At 49.5% G+C, this 17,677-nt stretch overlaps 4 protein-coding genes across 4 annotated transcripts; 2 read left to right on the top strand and 2 right to left on the bottom strand.

Annotated features, from left to right (window-relative positions):
* Nucleotides 1–17: 17 nt before the first annotated feature.
* Nucleotides 18–10,313, bottom strand: FOBCDRAFT_159460 (uncharacterized protein). Its single transcript, XM_031178901.3, has 2 exons — nucleotides 10,040–10,313; nucleotides 18–9,987 (listed from the first exon to the last, which is right to left on the bottom strand). The coding sequence occupies exons 1-2, from the start codon at nucleotides 10,114–10,116 to the stop codon at nucleotides 420–422; spliced, it is 9,645 nt and encodes a 3,214-aa protein (XP_031044788.2). The 5' UTR covers nucleotides 10,117–10,313; the 3' UTR covers nucleotides 18–419.
* Nucleotides 10,314–11,123: 810 nt separating this feature from the next.
* On the top strand, nucleotides 11,124–12,989 carry FOBCDRAFT_272744 (organic solute transporter Ostalpha-domain-containing protein; the record flags this gene model as incomplete). Its single annotated transcript, XM_031178902.2, has 3 exons — nucleotides 11,124–11,236; nucleotides 11,292–12,459; nucleotides 12,507–12,989. 3 exons carry the CDS (start codon nucleotides 11,124–11,126, stop codon nucleotides 12,987–12,989), a joined length of 1,764 nt encoding a protein of 587 aa, XP_031044789.2.
* A 252-nt stretch (nucleotides 12,990–13,241) lies between these two features.
* Nucleotides 13,242–14,573, bottom strand: FOBCDRAFT_200302 (uncharacterized protein; the record flags this gene model as incomplete). The annotated part of the gene is made up of 8 exons (XM_059608966.1): nucleotides 13,242–13,593; nucleotides 13,652–13,796; nucleotides 13,851–13,914; nucleotides 13,967–14,064; nucleotides 14,141–14,224; nucleotides 14,278–14,343; nucleotides 14,403–14,468; nucleotides 14,534–14,573. The coding sequence occupies 8 exons, from the start codon at nucleotides 14,571–14,573 to the stop codon at nucleotides 13,242–13,244; spliced, it is 915 nt and encodes a 304-aa protein (XP_059467088.1).
* Nucleotides 14,574–14,792: 219 nt separating this feature from the next.
* On the top strand, nucleotides 14,793–17,511 carry FOBCDRAFT_239058 (uncharacterized protein; the record flags this gene model as incomplete). The annotated part of the gene is made up of 4 exons (XM_031178905.3): nucleotides 14,793–14,894; nucleotides 15,032–15,078; nucleotides 15,168–17,350; nucleotides 17,405–17,511. 4 exons carry the CDS (start codon nucleotides 14,793–14,795, stop codon nucleotides 17,509–17,511), a joined length of 2,439 nt encoding a protein of 812 aa, XP_031044792.3.
* Nucleotides 17,512–17,677: the final 166 nt, after the last annotated feature.

Here is a 17,677-nt window from a genome sequence, read left to right as displayed (position 1 = left end):
TCTACTCCATAAAAGAGGACAAATATACCGCAGTATTGTTGACAATCATACAACTACTACATCGTGCTTGGCATGAGGTTGACCATTCAATTTATCTTTCCTTTTGCATGCATCGAATTTTCCATTCTTCCTATGCCCTCAGGTGCACTATTGGTGATGTTCGACCGCTGATAAATGCGTCAATTTTTTGAGGTAATGAAAGATCCAAAGCAGTACAATATCTAAATGTATCCAAATGCATTATGTCCATTTATGTGTAATCAACTCAAACATGAACTTGACGAACCGAATCCCTTTCTGACATTGTCCAATGACTCCCGTAACGCCTCGCTTGCTCATCATGCTGCTTACTATTACCGAATGACTCACTCGCCGCCCAGTAATTCAAATATCATCCTTTGCCATCACCGTGGTAGATCTCACGATGAGCCCAAGATGCGGGCGTATGCGTCCTCGACCTCGCCGGCCAACTCAAGAAGTGACACAATGACAATCTGATGTGTCAAGTTTGGTAATCGATCGCGATGCAGGCCAATCCATTCCAGGGGCGGTGTTGCCTCACCCATATCGCGAAGCTGCGGCGTCTCAATAATGGGCGGCTCCAGTGCCACGTAGTCGTACTTCGACATTGGTACATCGATCTCTGCTGTGATCTTTTGCTGTTCTCCATCTGTCTCTTCCGCTCCTGGCACTCCTCTGATCTTGACTGCGGTAAGAGGTATCTCCTTGCCCCAGACTTGCTCGAGCGCCTTTGCATGGTTTGCAAACATCCCTCGGATGTAGCTCACACGCGAGAAATTCCAGCCCACTTCCACTTTTCCTTCGAATGCACTCTTGAAGATATAGCTAATCTCGTTCGACCTGGGCTTCTGCCATGTCTCCATCACTGCTGATACTTGGGGAACGTTAAGAATGGTTCCTCCTCTGGATCCCGTTGCACGTTGAACAACATCTTCAACGGAGATCTCGCTCAGAGTCTTTGGGGCCTCAACATTGCGAACTCCAGCCAGGCCGATCCGAAGCTGACCCAACATCATCCTCAGGATACTATGGATGCGTCTTTGCTCCATGCTTGCAGCAAAGCGGGCGTATGCATTGAGCGCCTCCACCTTGAACACTTGGTGGTCTGAAAACGTGCTGGGGAACACGCCGAGGTTTAGTGCCTTGAGTGTCACCACAACATCTGTGTCGAGAGATATAGGTGACTTTGAAAGTGTGTCCTCCTCCTTTAGCTTCGGTGTTTGTTCGACTTGATGGATCGTGCTTCGAGACGTCGACATTGATCTCCTCTTCATAAACTTCTCAATCTCCTTCAGCGAGCTCTGGAAGCTCTCTTTCCTTTCTTGGACAAGTTTCTGAACGGCCTGCCACAGTGCAATGCCCTGAGCCGCCGAAGTTGTTGTTCCAAAGATTTGAACAGAGTCACCATCAAAAATCGCGACCAATCTATCTCCACTTCCGGCCAGGCTCTCACGGACATTGTACATGAGGAACTCGAGCGATGTAATGTCAGCAACCAAGAAAGCTTGGTAATCAAAGGCCGCTTTAACTCGGAATGCGTTGAAGCTTATAGAAGCTTGAATCATGGGCGTCTCGTTCAGAGCTTCTTCTCGTTTTGGCCATTGAATGGAAGTGCGCAAGCGGAAATCTTGAAGAGCTACAAAGCCGCTCAAACGTCCAGTACAGTCAACTCCAATCTTGTCAAACCCGAGACATAGGTTTTGTTCCCAATCGGACGTTTTCTTGGACGATACCCAGAACTTTTTGATTGCAAAGGCAGATTTACCTATGGCCTGCCCAAGATCAATGGTGACATCTAAGGCTGCAATCGAAATGGTTGCAGTCCAGGGGAATGCAGCGGTTGCTGCGACCTGCTGATATCGTTGCACAAGATGTCCACTCTGGGATGTCTCGGGGCTCATCTTAGCTACAGGTGCTGTAGTGGCAGAGCGTAACTCGCTCGGGTACCAGATCTCACGGAACAGCAAGAAATCCTGTGCTTGTTTGGCGTTGATAGACACAGCCATGGGACTCACGTTGATGATGGCAGATACTCCGCTGGTTCCGCTTACATGCTTACTGTTCATGAACGATAGTGTAATGGAATCAAGCTCGAAACTTGCGGTTGATTCGCGTGAATACACATGTTGCACCGAAGCATGCAGTTTCGTAAAGTCTCCTGAAATGGCAAAGAAGTTTCCCTGCTCAAGAGACCTGACTGTGTTGACTGTAAAGTAAATATTGTCGAAGCAAGCTGTGGCGGCAACACGAGCTATGGGTTGACAGCTCAGAGAGAATTCTTGTCGGCAAATTCTCAGGCCCAGGTTAAGCTTGAGGCGACCCAGAACAGCACTTGGGTCCGCAGTGATGATATTATCAGCGTCTCCAGACTTGTTAGGGGGCGGTTTGGACTCTGCTTGTTCGCTGGGCTGTTCAGTGTCCTCGTCATCCTTGACAACCTGCTTCACGCTTGACAACATGTCCATAACTAGTGGCACAACCGAAGGGTACAGAATGTTGCTCGAGGCGTCAACCTTGATCTCTCCATACAGAGACGGATCGTCTTGAGCGTCGTCGCGGTACTCAATCTTCCAGGCCAAACCAGGACTGCGCAGGACTGTTCCACTGCCAGAATCGTCTGTATTAAACTGGCCGTATTTTCCTGCGGGTGAAGGGCGTCCTAGAGTCTTGGCTGAATTGTCCAACGATCTTTTACTGGCGATGTAGACGACCGCACCGGCGAAATCTGCGTCAATGAGAAGGCTTTCTAACCTCTTATTGCCGAAGATGCTACGTTGTGGCTGCCGCTTGGGTGCTTCGTCTGGCTTCTTCTCATTTGTGACTGCAGTGTTCCACTGTGTTGACGCTTGTGCGACATTGTTCAACGAGAGCGTAATCGATTCGGCCAAGTGGGCAGCCGGAACAATGAAGGCGGATGTCAGCCGGAGATCGAGAGATTCGCCAACAGCCTGGAACGCCATCCGTCGTGCAGACGCAGTCGACATGTAGGCGATGTTGAAGGTCACTACAGGTAGTAATGCTGAGTGAAGTGATCGAATAGTCAGGTCTTGGCCCAGGGGCACCATCTGGATCTGGAAGTTCTCAATCGAGAGACGTGCTGATCGCCTGGTTCTTGTACCGAATTCGAATAGTTTGACTGACAAGACAAGATCCTCCTTGGTACTTGACTCGTCATCAACATTATCCGCAACGCTCCACCGGACACGAATATTTCTGAGTTCGAACTGGTATTGCACTGATGCAAGAACTGAGTCGATGATATCGACCTCTTCTGTCTCATCGTCCCCATTAATAGTGATCTTGGGCTTTGACTGTCTCAGTTTCCTCAGGTAATCCAATTCCCGAGAAGTATCAAGATCCTTGATCTTCTCACCCATGTAACCAAGGACGTCGACGACGGTCGAAATGGTTTCCGGGGCCAGATTACACTCAAAATCGTCACTTGTGAAGTTAAACGCCCAGTCCTCTTTGCCATCATCGCTCAGGGTTGAGCTAGCGGAAACTTCTACACCAACGCCAAGATTTCCACAAGATCTCATGGAGTCTTCGGGGCCTCTGCGGATGTCAAGGCCGATGTGACTCAAATTGAGATGGATCTCTGGATATTTGAGAATAGGGCCGTGTGCTTCATGCCGATTTGACGCATGTAAATGGGCTCTGTTTAACGAAAACAGTACTTGAGCTATTGGCTCAACCTCTGATTTTAGGGAGGTCTTGGCAAAAACCTGAAGGCCAGCCAGAGTCAGGTGGACATTATATACGACCTTAAGGCTATGATGCTCTGGCTGAACAGACTCGGGTACCGGTTTAGGAACCTCGCCCTCATCGGAGCCAAAGATCTCGGCAATGCGATCCTGGATAATCTTGGTTTGCTGCTGTAATTCTTGGACAGCACTCGATATTTGAGGTCTGTTCAGGGCTGTCAGAAGACTGTAAACAGCAGAGGCATCCAGTTGAACTATCTCCAGAGAGGAGAGGATATTGATTTGATGTTCTGTCTGGCCCATATGGCTCGTGATACGACCATTGGTTGGGGGGATCTGGAGGAGTGAAATACTGCGAGGTTTGTTTCTGACATTGATCTGCATCTCATGATAGTTCTCCTTGATATCAAAGTCGAAAATAATCTCCTTTCCGAAATTTGCTGCCGCTGCCGCTCGTGCTACAGTTCCCGTGATCTTATAGGTGAGAGACTGGAGAAAGGGAATAGTAATGCTGTACTCGTCCAAGAACATAGCAAGATTGAACTTGACGCTTGAAAGGCGATCCGCGATCTTCTTCTGTGCGTCCCTTGGCTTAGGCTTCGACAAGCTAGCAAGCTGGTTCTTCAGGCCATACACTGTCTGTATCTCATCTCCTAAAAGACGATCAAGTACCTCCATAAGTCCAATCGGGTCTTCCTTGACTGCAAATGTCAAGTTTCGACTTCCAGCGCTGGCTTTGATTGTGTGGCTTGACGTGTTGTCGGTATTTTGAAGTTCATGGGACACAAAGATGCTCGGATTCTTCAGCTGCATCATGGCCAGGGAATGTGAGTTGCTATGAATTGATGAAGTGATGGCGTTGCAATTGAGCATCAGACTCATGGCACTAGAGGCATTGGGGCTGGACTGATGGAGCAAAGACATTTTTAATCCATGGCTCAACGTCCTGGCCTTGAGATTAATAGTCTCTAATTCAATTGCGCCTTTTGTCACCTCCACCACTACATGGACAGGAGGCCAAGCAGCAGGATCGGGTTTGGCTGGGCGCTTGGGTTTCGGCATAATTGGTGTTGGCTGGGCCTGACTCTGGCTCTTGCTGTATAGTTGTACCACTTCTTCAGCTAATTCGCAAAGTTCCCAGTTCAAGTTGATGCCTGCTTCGGCACAAGATATGTTCAAAGTCGTGAAAGGAGCTCCAGGGGCTTCGCCGGCAACTACAGCTTCATGCATTTGCTGATCAATTCTCGCAGCCAGATCAATGAAACCGATCTTATTCTGCTTTGGCCCGGGATCGAGTACGAGCTGAAGCTCAGCAAGCCTACAAGCACCGAGAAGAGGAAGTCGGTCACCTTGAACCATGTCTGCCTCCCTGAGTTGTCCAAAAATATTGGTAAGGATAATGGCACTTGGCAAGTCCCCCATGTCCCAGCCACGCCATTTCTCCAACACAGTCAGTACATAGTTTGCAGCATCTTCTGGTATTTCGGGAGTGGCGTGGAAGCATTTCTGGATTATTTGAGATTTACAATGGGAGTCCATGGCAGTCCAGATCTGACGAAGTCGCATCGCGAGTTTCCAAGAGTCAGACGTACGAAGATGATCAGCTGCAGATCGCAGTACCGCAGAAGGTCGAACCAGAAAAGAGGGATCGTTGGTTGATTTGCCCTGGTCAAGAAGCAGATACGTGAAAAGCCTGTGCCGGTTTTCGTGTTTCGTCATCGTTTCAGAGAAAATGTGTCCAAGATCGGAAGCAATAAGTGAAGTGCGGTGAATAAGGGAGGCTAGGTATTCGATCTTGCCCGAGGCAGTACTTCCAACCACTGACCCAATATCTGCGTCAATGAAGCGAACATCTTTTTCGCCTATAGACACAACTACATCCTCGATTTGTGCCATGACTGCAGGCTGGGGTTCTTGGAAGGATGGGCTACGTTCAGATGCAGATACCTCTGCAGATCCCAAGCGCAGTTGAAGCGATGTTCTCGAATGCCGCGTCTCATCCCTGAAGGGGTCTTCCCAGGTGTTCGTCAATCGCGTAATCAAAGCCACCTTCGAGATTGAGAGGTCGTATTGATCTTGCTCTTCCTGTGAATAGCCGGGGGAATCCTCTGTAGTCGAACTGAGAAGCCTAAATGAAGCGTTCGGTATCCGGACCATAAAGTCCTTGATCTGGCCTTTCGTTTCTCGTTCCTTCTGCCGATCAAAGATCTTGGTCATGGCATCAACTTGAAAGGTATCCAGTAAGGTTTCTGGTTCGTTTGGCTGCAGAGCATCAAGAAGAGATGCAGCATAACGCAAGGCCGATGGATTAACGAAAGCTGACATGCCAGATGGAAATTCGACAATTACACTGAGATAAGGGTGATCCTCACCCAGACCGTTGGGGTCGATGTCATCCAATCCTATGCTCATCGTGTCAAATCCGTCGTCGTCATCGCCTTCCTCGATGCTCTGGAAAGGCAATTCCTGCGTGCTTGGTCGTAGGCCATGCAACGGAAATTGAGGCGAAACATATTGGCTTGAGAAGGCGACTGAAGAGTGTGCAACATCGTCTTTCGCGACATAGTCGTTGGCTGAGCGATGTGAGCCAAACGAGCCTCTAGCTCTTAGGGATTGTCGGTTGTCTGCTGATGAAGGCCTAACCGCCAGAAAATCATTCTGTTTAGATCTGGACCGAGCTCTGTATTGACTATGTGCAAGCACAACGCTTCCATTGCTAGATTCGGCGAGAGAGAGGAATGAGGACTTATGAGTCAACCCTCGGGAATTCCGTGAGGTTATGGTCCTTCGCGAAACATCATCCCTCTCACCCTCGAGGGACACAGCTGGATGAGGAGGGGGAGGTGCACATTGAGCTGGAGGGTCAATCACCTCTGGGACAAATTCGTCCAGATATTCTGGCAAGAGGAGAAATTCAGCTCGATGTGTGCGCTGGTCCTCTCTCTGAACCAACTCCTGCTGGATCCTTCTTTCTTCGCTGAATTTGAATTTGCGTCCAATGACAGCAAGGCGAACGGTCGTTCGGAAGTGGGCATCTGTTTCCACAGGATGGTGGTATCTAGATTTTTGTCTTCCCGCTGACTCTGCATTGAGACATGAGATCTGAATGTTTGGCACGATAATATCTGCACGCTTAGAATAATGAGATCTGGCCCAGTCGTTGAAGCATACATCGATAGCATCAGTCGACACCAAGAAAGCAGCTTCATCGACATGCAACCAAACTTGAATAGACTCCACGGCAGCTCGAGCAAATGTTATATCATAAAAGACAAGTGATGAGTATGGCACAAGGGCGTTCTCCACATCATCGAAGCAAAAGGCAAGGGACTTGCCACCCTTGGCTACTGCAACCAGGAATTCAGATGTACACTCTCCGGTAATCCCGCCGACATTGACATCCCAGTTACAGACGTATGCTGGTTCCGACGGCGGCAGTCCAAAGAGCTTGTGTCCGAATAGTCGAACGCCATCGATGAAGAGTTGGGTATTGGACGATGACATGCCAGGGGAGTCCAGAGTGCCTTCGCTACATCCTAGCGCAAGACTGATAGGACTAACCTCGACCTCGACTTCCATGAAATAATTGGTGAAGCGCAAATCGACAGAGATGCTAGCCAGCTCGCCCTCTATGTAGCGGTCAGCAGAATAGAGGTTCGTTGGTAGCATGACCTTGAGGTCCTCAATTCTGACACCTAGAACGACATCCATGTCGTTGGACTTTTTGGGAGGAGGTTGTGTTACAGCTTCCGCGTCAGGATTCTTTTGCTTCGTCTGAAGCTGATTCTGATATTCGTCTAGCGTTCGGAAGTGAACAAATTCTCCAAAGTAGTTATCTTTCAAGAGTATGACGTATCGGATCAGAAACCCATACAAGTACACATAAGGTGACTGACCGCGGAAATTGAGAATAAGTGTGTCCGTGTTTGCTGACGATGTCGTGGCATTGTAGTTGTAGCTTCCATCTACCGCAAGGCCTTCAATATGGCCCAGTTGCTTCGAAGAAAGGAACGCGGCCTGTGTGTTCCATTGAGGAACTTGAAGCGCCATGTCCAACTGGTCAGCACGAACATCAAAGGAGATGGCATTCTTGCTTGGCCGGAAGGATTCGGCCGGGATGCAAGACTCAGCAATCAAGCAAGGGCTCGAAAGTATAAGATAAGTGTTGTCTTCAATGACCGTTGCTTTGTCGATGATGTTGGCTTCGTTGACGTTGAGATAGAGCTGCAATGAGTTCAAGGTAAGATTGAGATGATATTTGAAGGGCACGAAAACAAGATAGTCAGCAGGCGGGCCAGCTGTCCAGTCGTCAACCAGATCTGTAAGTAGGAAGATATGGTCCCTCAGCATGAAAAGCTCCATCTTCGAGCTGATTATGTTAAAGTGCCAGTTCCTGAGCGAATTCCAGGCTAGCGGGTTTGAGAGGTCACAGGATATTATTTGAGCACCAGATCGCCACAAGAGATCATGGTTTACACTGCTCCATAGCTCAGAACTTGGCAAGTCAACATCGAGTTTTGTGGTATAGCCTGTTGGACTAGCCAGCATATCCATGTTGAACTTAACTGAGGAATTCGCGGGGAGCTTCACCTCCAACCATCCTGCAGGCCGAATTTCCGTTGCGTCTGTTTTGCTGTTCTTCTTGGTCCGGTTCCTCTGCTTTCGTTTGGTGGGAGATTTGGCATGTCGCATGGGCGGTTCTTTGCCACGCCAGCGCCAATTTTTGGACTCTTCTCTAATGGGAACTCGCAGCGTGACTGCGTCGTCCATTTCGATGTAGAGTTGGAACGTTGTAGCAACTCTCCAATCCCCTGGTTTTAGCGGTTTGGCAGGCATGGCATCTTTACATAGTGATGGGAAAAAGAAGCGCTGCAAGTCTGCTCTCTGACGATCTGCCCAGGGGCCATAGTTCATTGTGCCTCCTTTAATTGAAAAGTTCATACCCCAAGCAGGGGGCACGTCTCCGTTGATGCTGAATGGGAAGGTCTTTACGCCTCCATAGCGACTCTGATCAGATACCTTTCCAACAGCATCCCAGAATACTGTTAATACAGCCTCAGGGCTGTCGAGAATCGTCGTCACAGCTGCGTATTCTACGGATGCCCAACGAGCTCTATCATCTCGGTCGCGGTCATCGAGATAGCGGGTCAGTCCTTGCCATTGATTTGCCCCTGGCACTTGCGAAGTAGCGGTAGTCATGGCAGTCCGTGAGTCTGTTGAGAAGGATTCTACAGACCGCCGCCAGTACGGAACTAAATTCCGCAGCGAATTAACGGCTTTTCGGCGATGGTGGCGGAAGAAAGATCGCTTAGATATTGCCTCCTGAGTCTGGGTATTGTCACGGTCTCGGGTCGCCCGAGTGACCTGATCCTCCTTGAAGTCCTCGTTCTCCTTGATTTCGATAATTGGGTGTTGGAACTGAACCTTGAAGGTTTGTCGATATGGATCAGGTGTAGTTGTTTCCGAAGCATCTACTTCCACATCTAACGAATCCGCTTTGGCGATAAGGATGGCTTTCGTGTTTTCATTGCCTATGACCGCAGCCGCTTTCTGGCACCGAATATGCACAGGGAATAGTCGAAGCATGAACGGAAGCTCGGGTTCATCATCCCTGGTCTGTTCATCATCCTCGCCGCTTCCAAGGCCCGTGGTCGTGCGTCGGAACATACTCTTGGCTCGTTCGCTGAACTCCTGCTTCACATCCGTCTCTTTTTCATTGCCAGCCACGGACCCGCCCTCCTTCTTGTGGCTTCGTGATCGTGTAGTAGTCTCGTCCTTCTCTGATATTCCGCTTGAACGAGCTTCCGGGTCGTAGGTCTGGGTAAGACCAGCAAGTATACCATCATAGGCTGGGCTACGATTATACACAAACCATTCCAATCCAGTCAGATCCACCTGGATACGACAAGGAAGCTCCGGGTTCTTGGCATCGCTTGTAGGCACAGCATCGCCGGAGGAGAGCTTCGATCGTCGAGTGCCGATTATATCCGCGTCTCGAACTCGTCGTAGCCAGTATCGCCATGTTATGTAGCCATGCTGGATCATAAACGTCTCGTTCTCGCCATGGTATCGTAAACCTGTAAAGAAGACTCGGCCACCAAGAAGGGATATTTGTATAGCCTTGACATCTATGTAGACTCGATAGTGGTGCCATGTATAAGCTCGGAGGGCGTAGGATACGATCGACGCGAAGAGTCGATTGAAGTATAGGACAAAGAAGATCGCCAGGAAACAGCACAAGGCCATAAAAATAAGGAATTCACTATCGTACGTGAGCAGTAGTTCAACGGGCTCTTCAATGATTGGAAGCATACTAGTTGAACCGAGGATTTCCTTCAGCGGCCCTGGCTACAACAATCGCATTGTTGAGGCCAGGCATGGTGATATTCATGTTGAATATACTCGAAGAAGCTCACGGGGCTCCACTAAAGGATCGGGAGATGAGTCGCATTATACTATTAGGTTTTATTAATTTGTGGTTACAGAGCTGAGGTGTTTGCGCAAAAGTCTGTAAGTGAGTCAGCCATAGCAAGTTTGGCTTGCTAGGGGATGTTGGAGTCGGTCAAGACCTATATGGGCTGTCAGGTCACAATGGAAGAAACCAATTCGCGACGGGACAGGACAACGGCAGCACGGTTGTCGAAGTAAGGTAGGCCTCTGCCCCTGTCACTCAGCGGATGCAGGGTAGTGGAGCCACTGGACATCGCTTGGCTTCAGTGGTCGAGCTGGAGATTCTAGCGTCCGGCTCCCCAAAAGTGTTTAGCGTCCACTTCATCCCGTCCCGCAATTGCATCAGTGGACAGACAACCTAAGGTAAGCTTCTTATAAGTACCACGGCTCAGCATGAGGCTGGCTGCATGTCACCACATTCAGTTTATGGCACCAACCTGGAGGGGGAGAGGGCGATCATTTTCCTTCGTTTTGAAACTTTTCTACAGTTTGACTAACTACTAATGCAACAAACTCCTCAGTCACTAAAGCAAATAGACTATTTCTGCTAATTACGAAGCTTGGTCGGCTAGTCTCAATATGGATCTTCAATATTGGGCAGGCATGCGGGCGCATGAACAATAAGCCGCCCCCCGGAGCTATCATTCCTCAGACGCTGTTACGTACCACACTCAAGGCAGCAAATACATCATCTGCCCCAACATCCAAGCTTCAACTGTGACTACATGGCCAAGCAACACACGGCTCCTACGAAAGCTTGAAAGCGTGGTCATCGACGGAATCCAAGTATCCTCGACACATTTGCATACTCCGTCTCTTGTTACGTATTGTCAGCGACATCTATAGTTCACCAAAATACTTTTGGAAAACTGGCCGTCATGTGTTAGGACAATTCAGCCATTGCCCTTTCTCATATCAGACCCGCCGAACTACAAAGTTCAAGTAGAAATGGAAGAATACGTCGGGATCACGGCGGACGGCGGTACTGGCCAGAAGCTCACCTATGCCACAACCGTGGTCGCGGGCGTCGCTTCTGTGGTTGCGACAATACTCTCTGTTATGTATGGACTCGTCGCGTCACGCATGATAATGCACATAGCTAACCTCAGCCTCCAGCTCGATAATGTTGCAGGCTAAAAACTACCGTAAACCCCTACTACAAAGATACGTCGTTAGAATCCTTCTCATGGTTCCTATATACTCGATAGCATCATGGACAAGCATGGTCTCGTTGAAAGCCGCTGCGTTTCTTGATCCGGTCCGCGATATCTACGAAGCCTTTACGATATATACTTTCTTCCAGCTCCTCATCAATTACCTTGGTGGTGAGCGATCTCTCATCATTATGACACATGGTCGAGCTCCAGTACACCACCTCTGGCCCCTCAACCACGTTCTTCCCAAGGTCGACATCTCGGATCCCCACACGTTTTTGTCCATCAAGCGCGGCATTCTTCAGTATGCCTGGCTCAAGCCTATTCTTGCTCTATCTGCTATCATCATGAAAGCGACTGGTACATATCAAGAGGGCTATATTGGTCTGAGCTCGGGATACCTTTGGAGTGGCATCATTTACAACATCAGTGTCACCGTCAGTTTATATGCTCTTGGTCTCTTCTGGGTCTGCATGAATCATGACTTGAAGCCGTTCAGGCCTGTGCCAAAGTTCCTATGTATTAAGCTCATCATCTTTGCTTCTTACTGGCAGGGCTTTTTTCTGTCAATTCTGGTTTTCTTGGGTGCAATCCCTGATAATGTTGAGGGTTACACCTCCGACAACTTGGCAGCGGCTATTCAGGACGCTCTTATTTGCGTGGAAATGCCTATCTTTGCTGTTGCCCATTGGTACGCTTTCTCATGGCACGACTTTGCTGATAACAGCATTCTATCCGCGCGCATGCCCTTGCGCCATGCTTTCAAAGATGCTTTTGGAGTGAGAGATCTTATCGAAGATTCGAAATTGACTTTCCGAGGAGATACGTACGGCTACAGAATCTTTGATTCTGGTGACAAGGTCATGGCTCATGAAGACTCCAAGTCTCGTCTTGCAAGACTCAAAGAAGGTATGCGATACGAGCGTGGTGGAAAGGGGAAATACTGGCTTCCAAAGCCTGGGGAGGTAAATTCAACAACGCCTCTTCTCCGCGGGAATGGGGAATCAAGCGACAACAGACCCGATCAGATCAACGAAAACATACACGGCACCTTCGAGGAACCCGAGATAGATGCTGATGAGGATCGCCTGTACGAGCAAGCACGCCAATTGGAATATGGCGATTGGAATGTAAGCGTGATTGGTCACCATGCAATTATGCCGCTAATATGAGACAGTACCCAGTCATTACCGCCAGTGAACCGCTGAGGGAACGATACCGTTCTCCTGGCAGCTTTGGTACGAGGTCTTCAGCTTATGCCAGCCCGTCCGTGAGGTCGCCGGCAACAGAGTATCCTCCCGCAACAAACAAAGGGAAGCAAAGGAGTAGAGGACATGGACGTGATTCCCAGCCCCAGCTGGAGCCTCAACCTGAAGCTGTTGTCCCGATTAAGAAGAAAAAGAAACCAAGGAAAGTTGTCAAGCATGCCGAGCCAGACCCAGGCGAACTGAGCCTGAACAAGGGGCCTCCCGCACCTGCAGAAACCGCTCAAGTTGGTGGGCACGATGGACACGAGAGTCCCAAAAATGAAGAATCTAGAGCCTGGAGCGACGATCGAAATCAGCAAGAAACCCACGCAGCGTCCAATTACCAATCCGATTATGGAATAGACCAGGACGAATTCCGCAATGTTTGGGGAAGGGATCAAGAATCTAGATAAAGGGCTGCTTTTTATATCAAGTACCCCTTATGTCCACTTGGGTTATATGAAACTTGAGAGCATAGCATGGAGTTATGGCTGTCAGTGTACGTTACATTCATACCCGCTCTATTCGTAGCGCGGCATTGCATCTTAACTGGTCCTGGCGAAACATGAAACATTGTTTGAATAGCACACTTTGCTTTTTGACACCTTGGTTTATAGTTCTGCGTAACCTTACACCTCACCCCGTTTTCAATCGTTAGCCATAACTCAAGCCCACGTCAAACTGAATACCTCAGCTCCATGTCGCGAGATACCAACTTCAGTCTTGCTGTCCGCACTCTTGATGCTAGTGGGGATCTTGTCACCCTTGCGCTCTAGGATAATCTTCTTGCCAGAGGTATCGGGTAACTTATAGAAGCGACGTCCGTTACGACTGAGGAAGTTCTCGAGTATCTCTTGTGTCACGTCAGCTTCCGAGATGACGCCACGCTCGATAGCTTCCTCGAGACCAAGGAGGACAAGTTGCACGACGTAGGGCTGAGTGAAAACGCCAGCAGGCGCCTTACCCTGCTCAGCAGAGGTCTTGGACTGCAGGGGGTGGGGAGCGCTGTCGCTACCACTATCGGAGAATTAGTACCAAAACAAGAACTCAGCTTCAACTTGAGCCCGAGACTTACAAAAAGAACTTGGAGTTGCCACTGACAATAGCCTTGATCAGGGCATCTCTGTCGGTTGGTTTCTTAGGAATGGGTTTGCAGAAGGCGAAAGGATCGCAACAGGCCTCGTGAGAAGTGAGGTAGAGGTGATGAGCGGTGATGGTAGCTATGAAACTTGTCAGGGTTGAGCATCATCAGTGTCAGTTACTTGACACCATACCGCCTACAGTTGGGCCACAGGCCTTGACAGCCTCCACAGCAGCGGAGGTAGTGCAGTGCTCAAGCTAAAACAGGTGTTAACAATCACTATCCCGATCGTGAGGAGGGCAGACATACCACGATGCGTAGCTGAGGGAATCGGTCATGGAGCTGCTTTAGGGTTGGGAGGAAAGCCTCCTCGAGGGTTGTGTCGGCCGGCGCAAGAGACTCGAGGACTTCTCCGTGTATGTTCAGGACTAGCACAGAACAACGGTCAGTTTGGCCTGGGATAGGATTTTCTAGGGTTCTAACCAATTCCATGCTTTTCCATTGCGGCAAAGGTATCATAGAAGGCTGTGATATCCGAAACACCACTCTCAGAGTTGGTGGTTACACCTGCGCGGACGGTGTAAGTGATTATAGTTATAGAGCTGGGCAGGATTACGCACCCTGAGGGTACAACTTGACACCGGTTACACCAGCCTCGGCAGCTTTGGCTATCACTTCAGGAGTGACTGAAGGGTGAAGCTCATACGAGTTAGGGACTGGTAGTATAGGGCGGGTTGAAACTCACATAGAGTGACATGAGGAAGTTGACATCTTGGGTGATGGCAGTGAGCTTGGCCTTGTACTCGAGAACCTACAGGTATAACAGTCAGGCTTGATCTTATAGAAGTCTACTAAGGCCGTTTTATGAATACGTACCTGCTCGACGGTAGTAAGAGGAGGCAACTATGCGTGGCATGGGTCAGCTGTCATGTATACAAACCATTGGACAATTATGAGTTTTTAACAGTATCACTACAAGACACGACATACGAGATTAGGCATACTGTTATATTATATTAGCTTTTAATATCCATTCTGTTATAGTCCAGAGTCCATACACGAATACCGTATCGGCTCCTCCTTGGCGAACCGTTGGAACAACCAAGTCCATCATATCGCCCTGACGTAAATGGACATGCATGTCAGCCGCAGCCGGCAGTTCGAGACGCTGAATGTTCTTCATTTTGAGAGCAGTATCAGACGTAGCTGTATCTTGTTAGTGGCAATTGAAAACCTGGTATATCCGTAGACAACGCCTGATATTAGATGATAGCTGAAGCGCGGGGTTCACTTTTTTTCGATGCCCCGCGGTCTCAGACAGAGAATGACTAAGAATGCTACCAGGCTTCGGAAATTTTCTGCCAATAAGACAAGCGTCTTGACTTGACCGGACAAACCACAAATCCGCGCCTACAGGCGGTGTGAGAAATTTGTCGGTCTGTCAAGGCAGAATCGCAGCAACGGCACAATTCTATCATCAAATCCCAGCCCTACGTTATCAATTCTGCAGCCATTCTGAAGCCCCTTGGACTTACGGCACTGGCCTCTGGTGGAAACGGCGTATCAGACGCCTTGACGGTTCAGGTTGCGGGCGACGCGCTTGCAACGACTCCCCAGAGCGCGCAATGGGCCGCAAGCCCAATCCCCTCATTCTCGAGTACTTCGTCCGGGGACCTAAGCTCAACGACAACAGTAACCGATATCCGCATACGTGCAAGCAATGCGGTGAGAACTTTCCAAAGGGAAGGATCGATAGCTTGACAACGCATATCACCAAGAAATGTCCCGCCATTTCCGAGTCGGATCGTATGCGAGCATGCCTCGAACTTCATGGTATCACCAATGCACGAGCACCTGTCGATCGACCGCCTCCTGAAGCGCAGCCGAACGGACAGCCAGTCGATGTCCCAAATCTCCCCCAAGGGTGGAGCGCCCTCGAGACACTCGCCGAAGCCTCACGACAGGTTGATTTAAACGAGAACAATCGTGCTCAGAGCGTACAGGCAGGCGTGGTTGACCCTGCTGACCCCGCCAACACCCAGCATGTTCCAGATCGCTTTGAGCTCCATGAGCAATTCACTCTAGATAACCCTCCTGTGAGCTACGAGAACCGGTCGCAGCAGGGTAACAGAGGTAATGGCCCCTCAGAGCTTGACTTGCAAGGCGCGCTTCTCACAACAAATGTGTTAGGTGCAATCCAGCAACCACTCCCAGGAACCGAGTTATCACCCGAGGAACGACTTCAAGCATTGCTTCCCAATAGCGTTGCTTCCCCAGACGTCTCGAACATATCGGTCGCCGTTGCTGCTACAGCCAGGCTAAACCCGTCGCTTCTTGACCCCCAGCTCGTTCACGAGACTGGTACCTCGACTACACCGCCGTCTATGGACATTCCGACCCCGATAGAAGCCTCGCCCAGTGCCGTAACAGCTCCCGACAGTGGAATTTCGCAACCATGGGGCGAAATGACATACTTGGCGACTGCCTCGCCTGTTCCTTTACTTCACGAACATCCACCCACACCTATCCAAATGAGCAGGGGCGGTGTTCGAATGGACACAAGCGATGGTCAACTTAATGGGAGACCTCGACACGCGCGATCCCGCTTTACTGCTGCGCGGCGAAAGGAGGTGCAAGAAGTACGGAAAATAGGTGCATGCATTAGGTGCAGAATCCTTCGAAAAAATTGCGGCAAAGGAACACCATGCGACACGTGCAGGAAGGTTTTGGCACCGAGGGTGTGGAGGACTGGTTGTGTGCGAACGAGGCTCCAGGAGCAGCTTGATTTGTACTCGGCGGGTGTCCAGGTTGTCCTGTCCCAAAATCGCATCAACCTTTTGAAGAACCAGCTGAATATGACCCATGATGGTACCATGATAGAGGTTTCGCACTTTCCTGAAACTGGCAAAGTCATACTCCTCGAAGCTTTGGTCGCACTGCTAGAGCCAAGTGAGTCGCTAGCAGAATCCAGAGGCAGCAAGGATTCATTCTTCCAGGTTATTATGATCGATCAGGACAAGGAAGATGTTCCTGGCAAGGTTGAGGCCTATATGCGCGATGTCTTTCAACTTTTTATCGACCGAGAGCCCTCCAAGTTCATGCGTGTCACTCTTAGTCTTGCTCTTCAGCAATTGCAAGAGTCAGAGGATGATCTACTTCGAAAGTCCTTAGAGCTATGGGGTTTGGTGGAGAGCATCGATCGCGAGAGGCAGTGGAACGTTATTGAAAGACCAGCCAATAAGAATGAAGAGCCCAGGCGCATCCAAGAAGCCAAAAGCGAGAACGATGCTGACATCTATACGACCCTTTGCATGCAGCTGAACGCGGCAGCTGAGAGAAAGGCCAACAACACTTCAAAGGCACTGCTCAGCGGAATGCATCGCGTGCTTCAGGACAGCAAGGTCAAGGTGAACTTTAAGATGTATCTAACGGCTATCATCTTCCTCAACTGTCTTGAGAAATCGACTTGGGCTTTCAAGGCTTGGGAGCAAGATCATCTCCGCCCTGGGTGGCCCCTAGAACGAGACCCGGGTGTCTTCACACAGCAGGGTGGTAATCTAGCAGGGCTGCTGAAGATGCTTTTGGCGATCCGCAAAGCCCTGCCACAAACACTTCGCAGTGAGGCAGGCAAGTTGATCACCTCGGAACAAGACCCTGTTATAGGGACTTACTTCCAAAGCATCGATCTGGACTGTGAGTACCCTTTGTTCTAATCCGTTTGTAATGCCCGGCTAATCACTGTGACAGACGATACAATCCTTGCCCGCCAAGATGGCTCTCCCTTCTCTCCAGCAGACTCTCGATCCCTCGAGATGATTCTCTGCTCTCACCTTCTCATTACAAACACTCCTTGAAGGATTCTTCACAGGCCGATGCTTATGACACTTGCAAACGTTGCGAACGGAGTATATTGGCATAAATCATGCATGGGGGGAAGACGTATTTGATTTGAACCGTTTAATGGCTAATGACTGGACGGAAAAGAATATGAATTTTGATACCACACGATATATACTATAC

The sequence above is a fragment of the Fusarium oxysporum genome, chromosome IV (genome assembly GCF_013085055.1).
Source record: "Fusarium oxysporum Fo47 chromosome IV, complete sequence".
In the NCBI taxonomy this organism is placed as follows: Eukaryota; Fungi; Ascomycota; class Sordariomycetes; order Hypocreales; family Nectriaceae; genus Fusarium; species Fusarium oxysporum.
The sequence above is the reverse complement of the archived record's forward strand: the minus strand, read 5'-3'. Positions and strand labels throughout refer to the sequence as shown.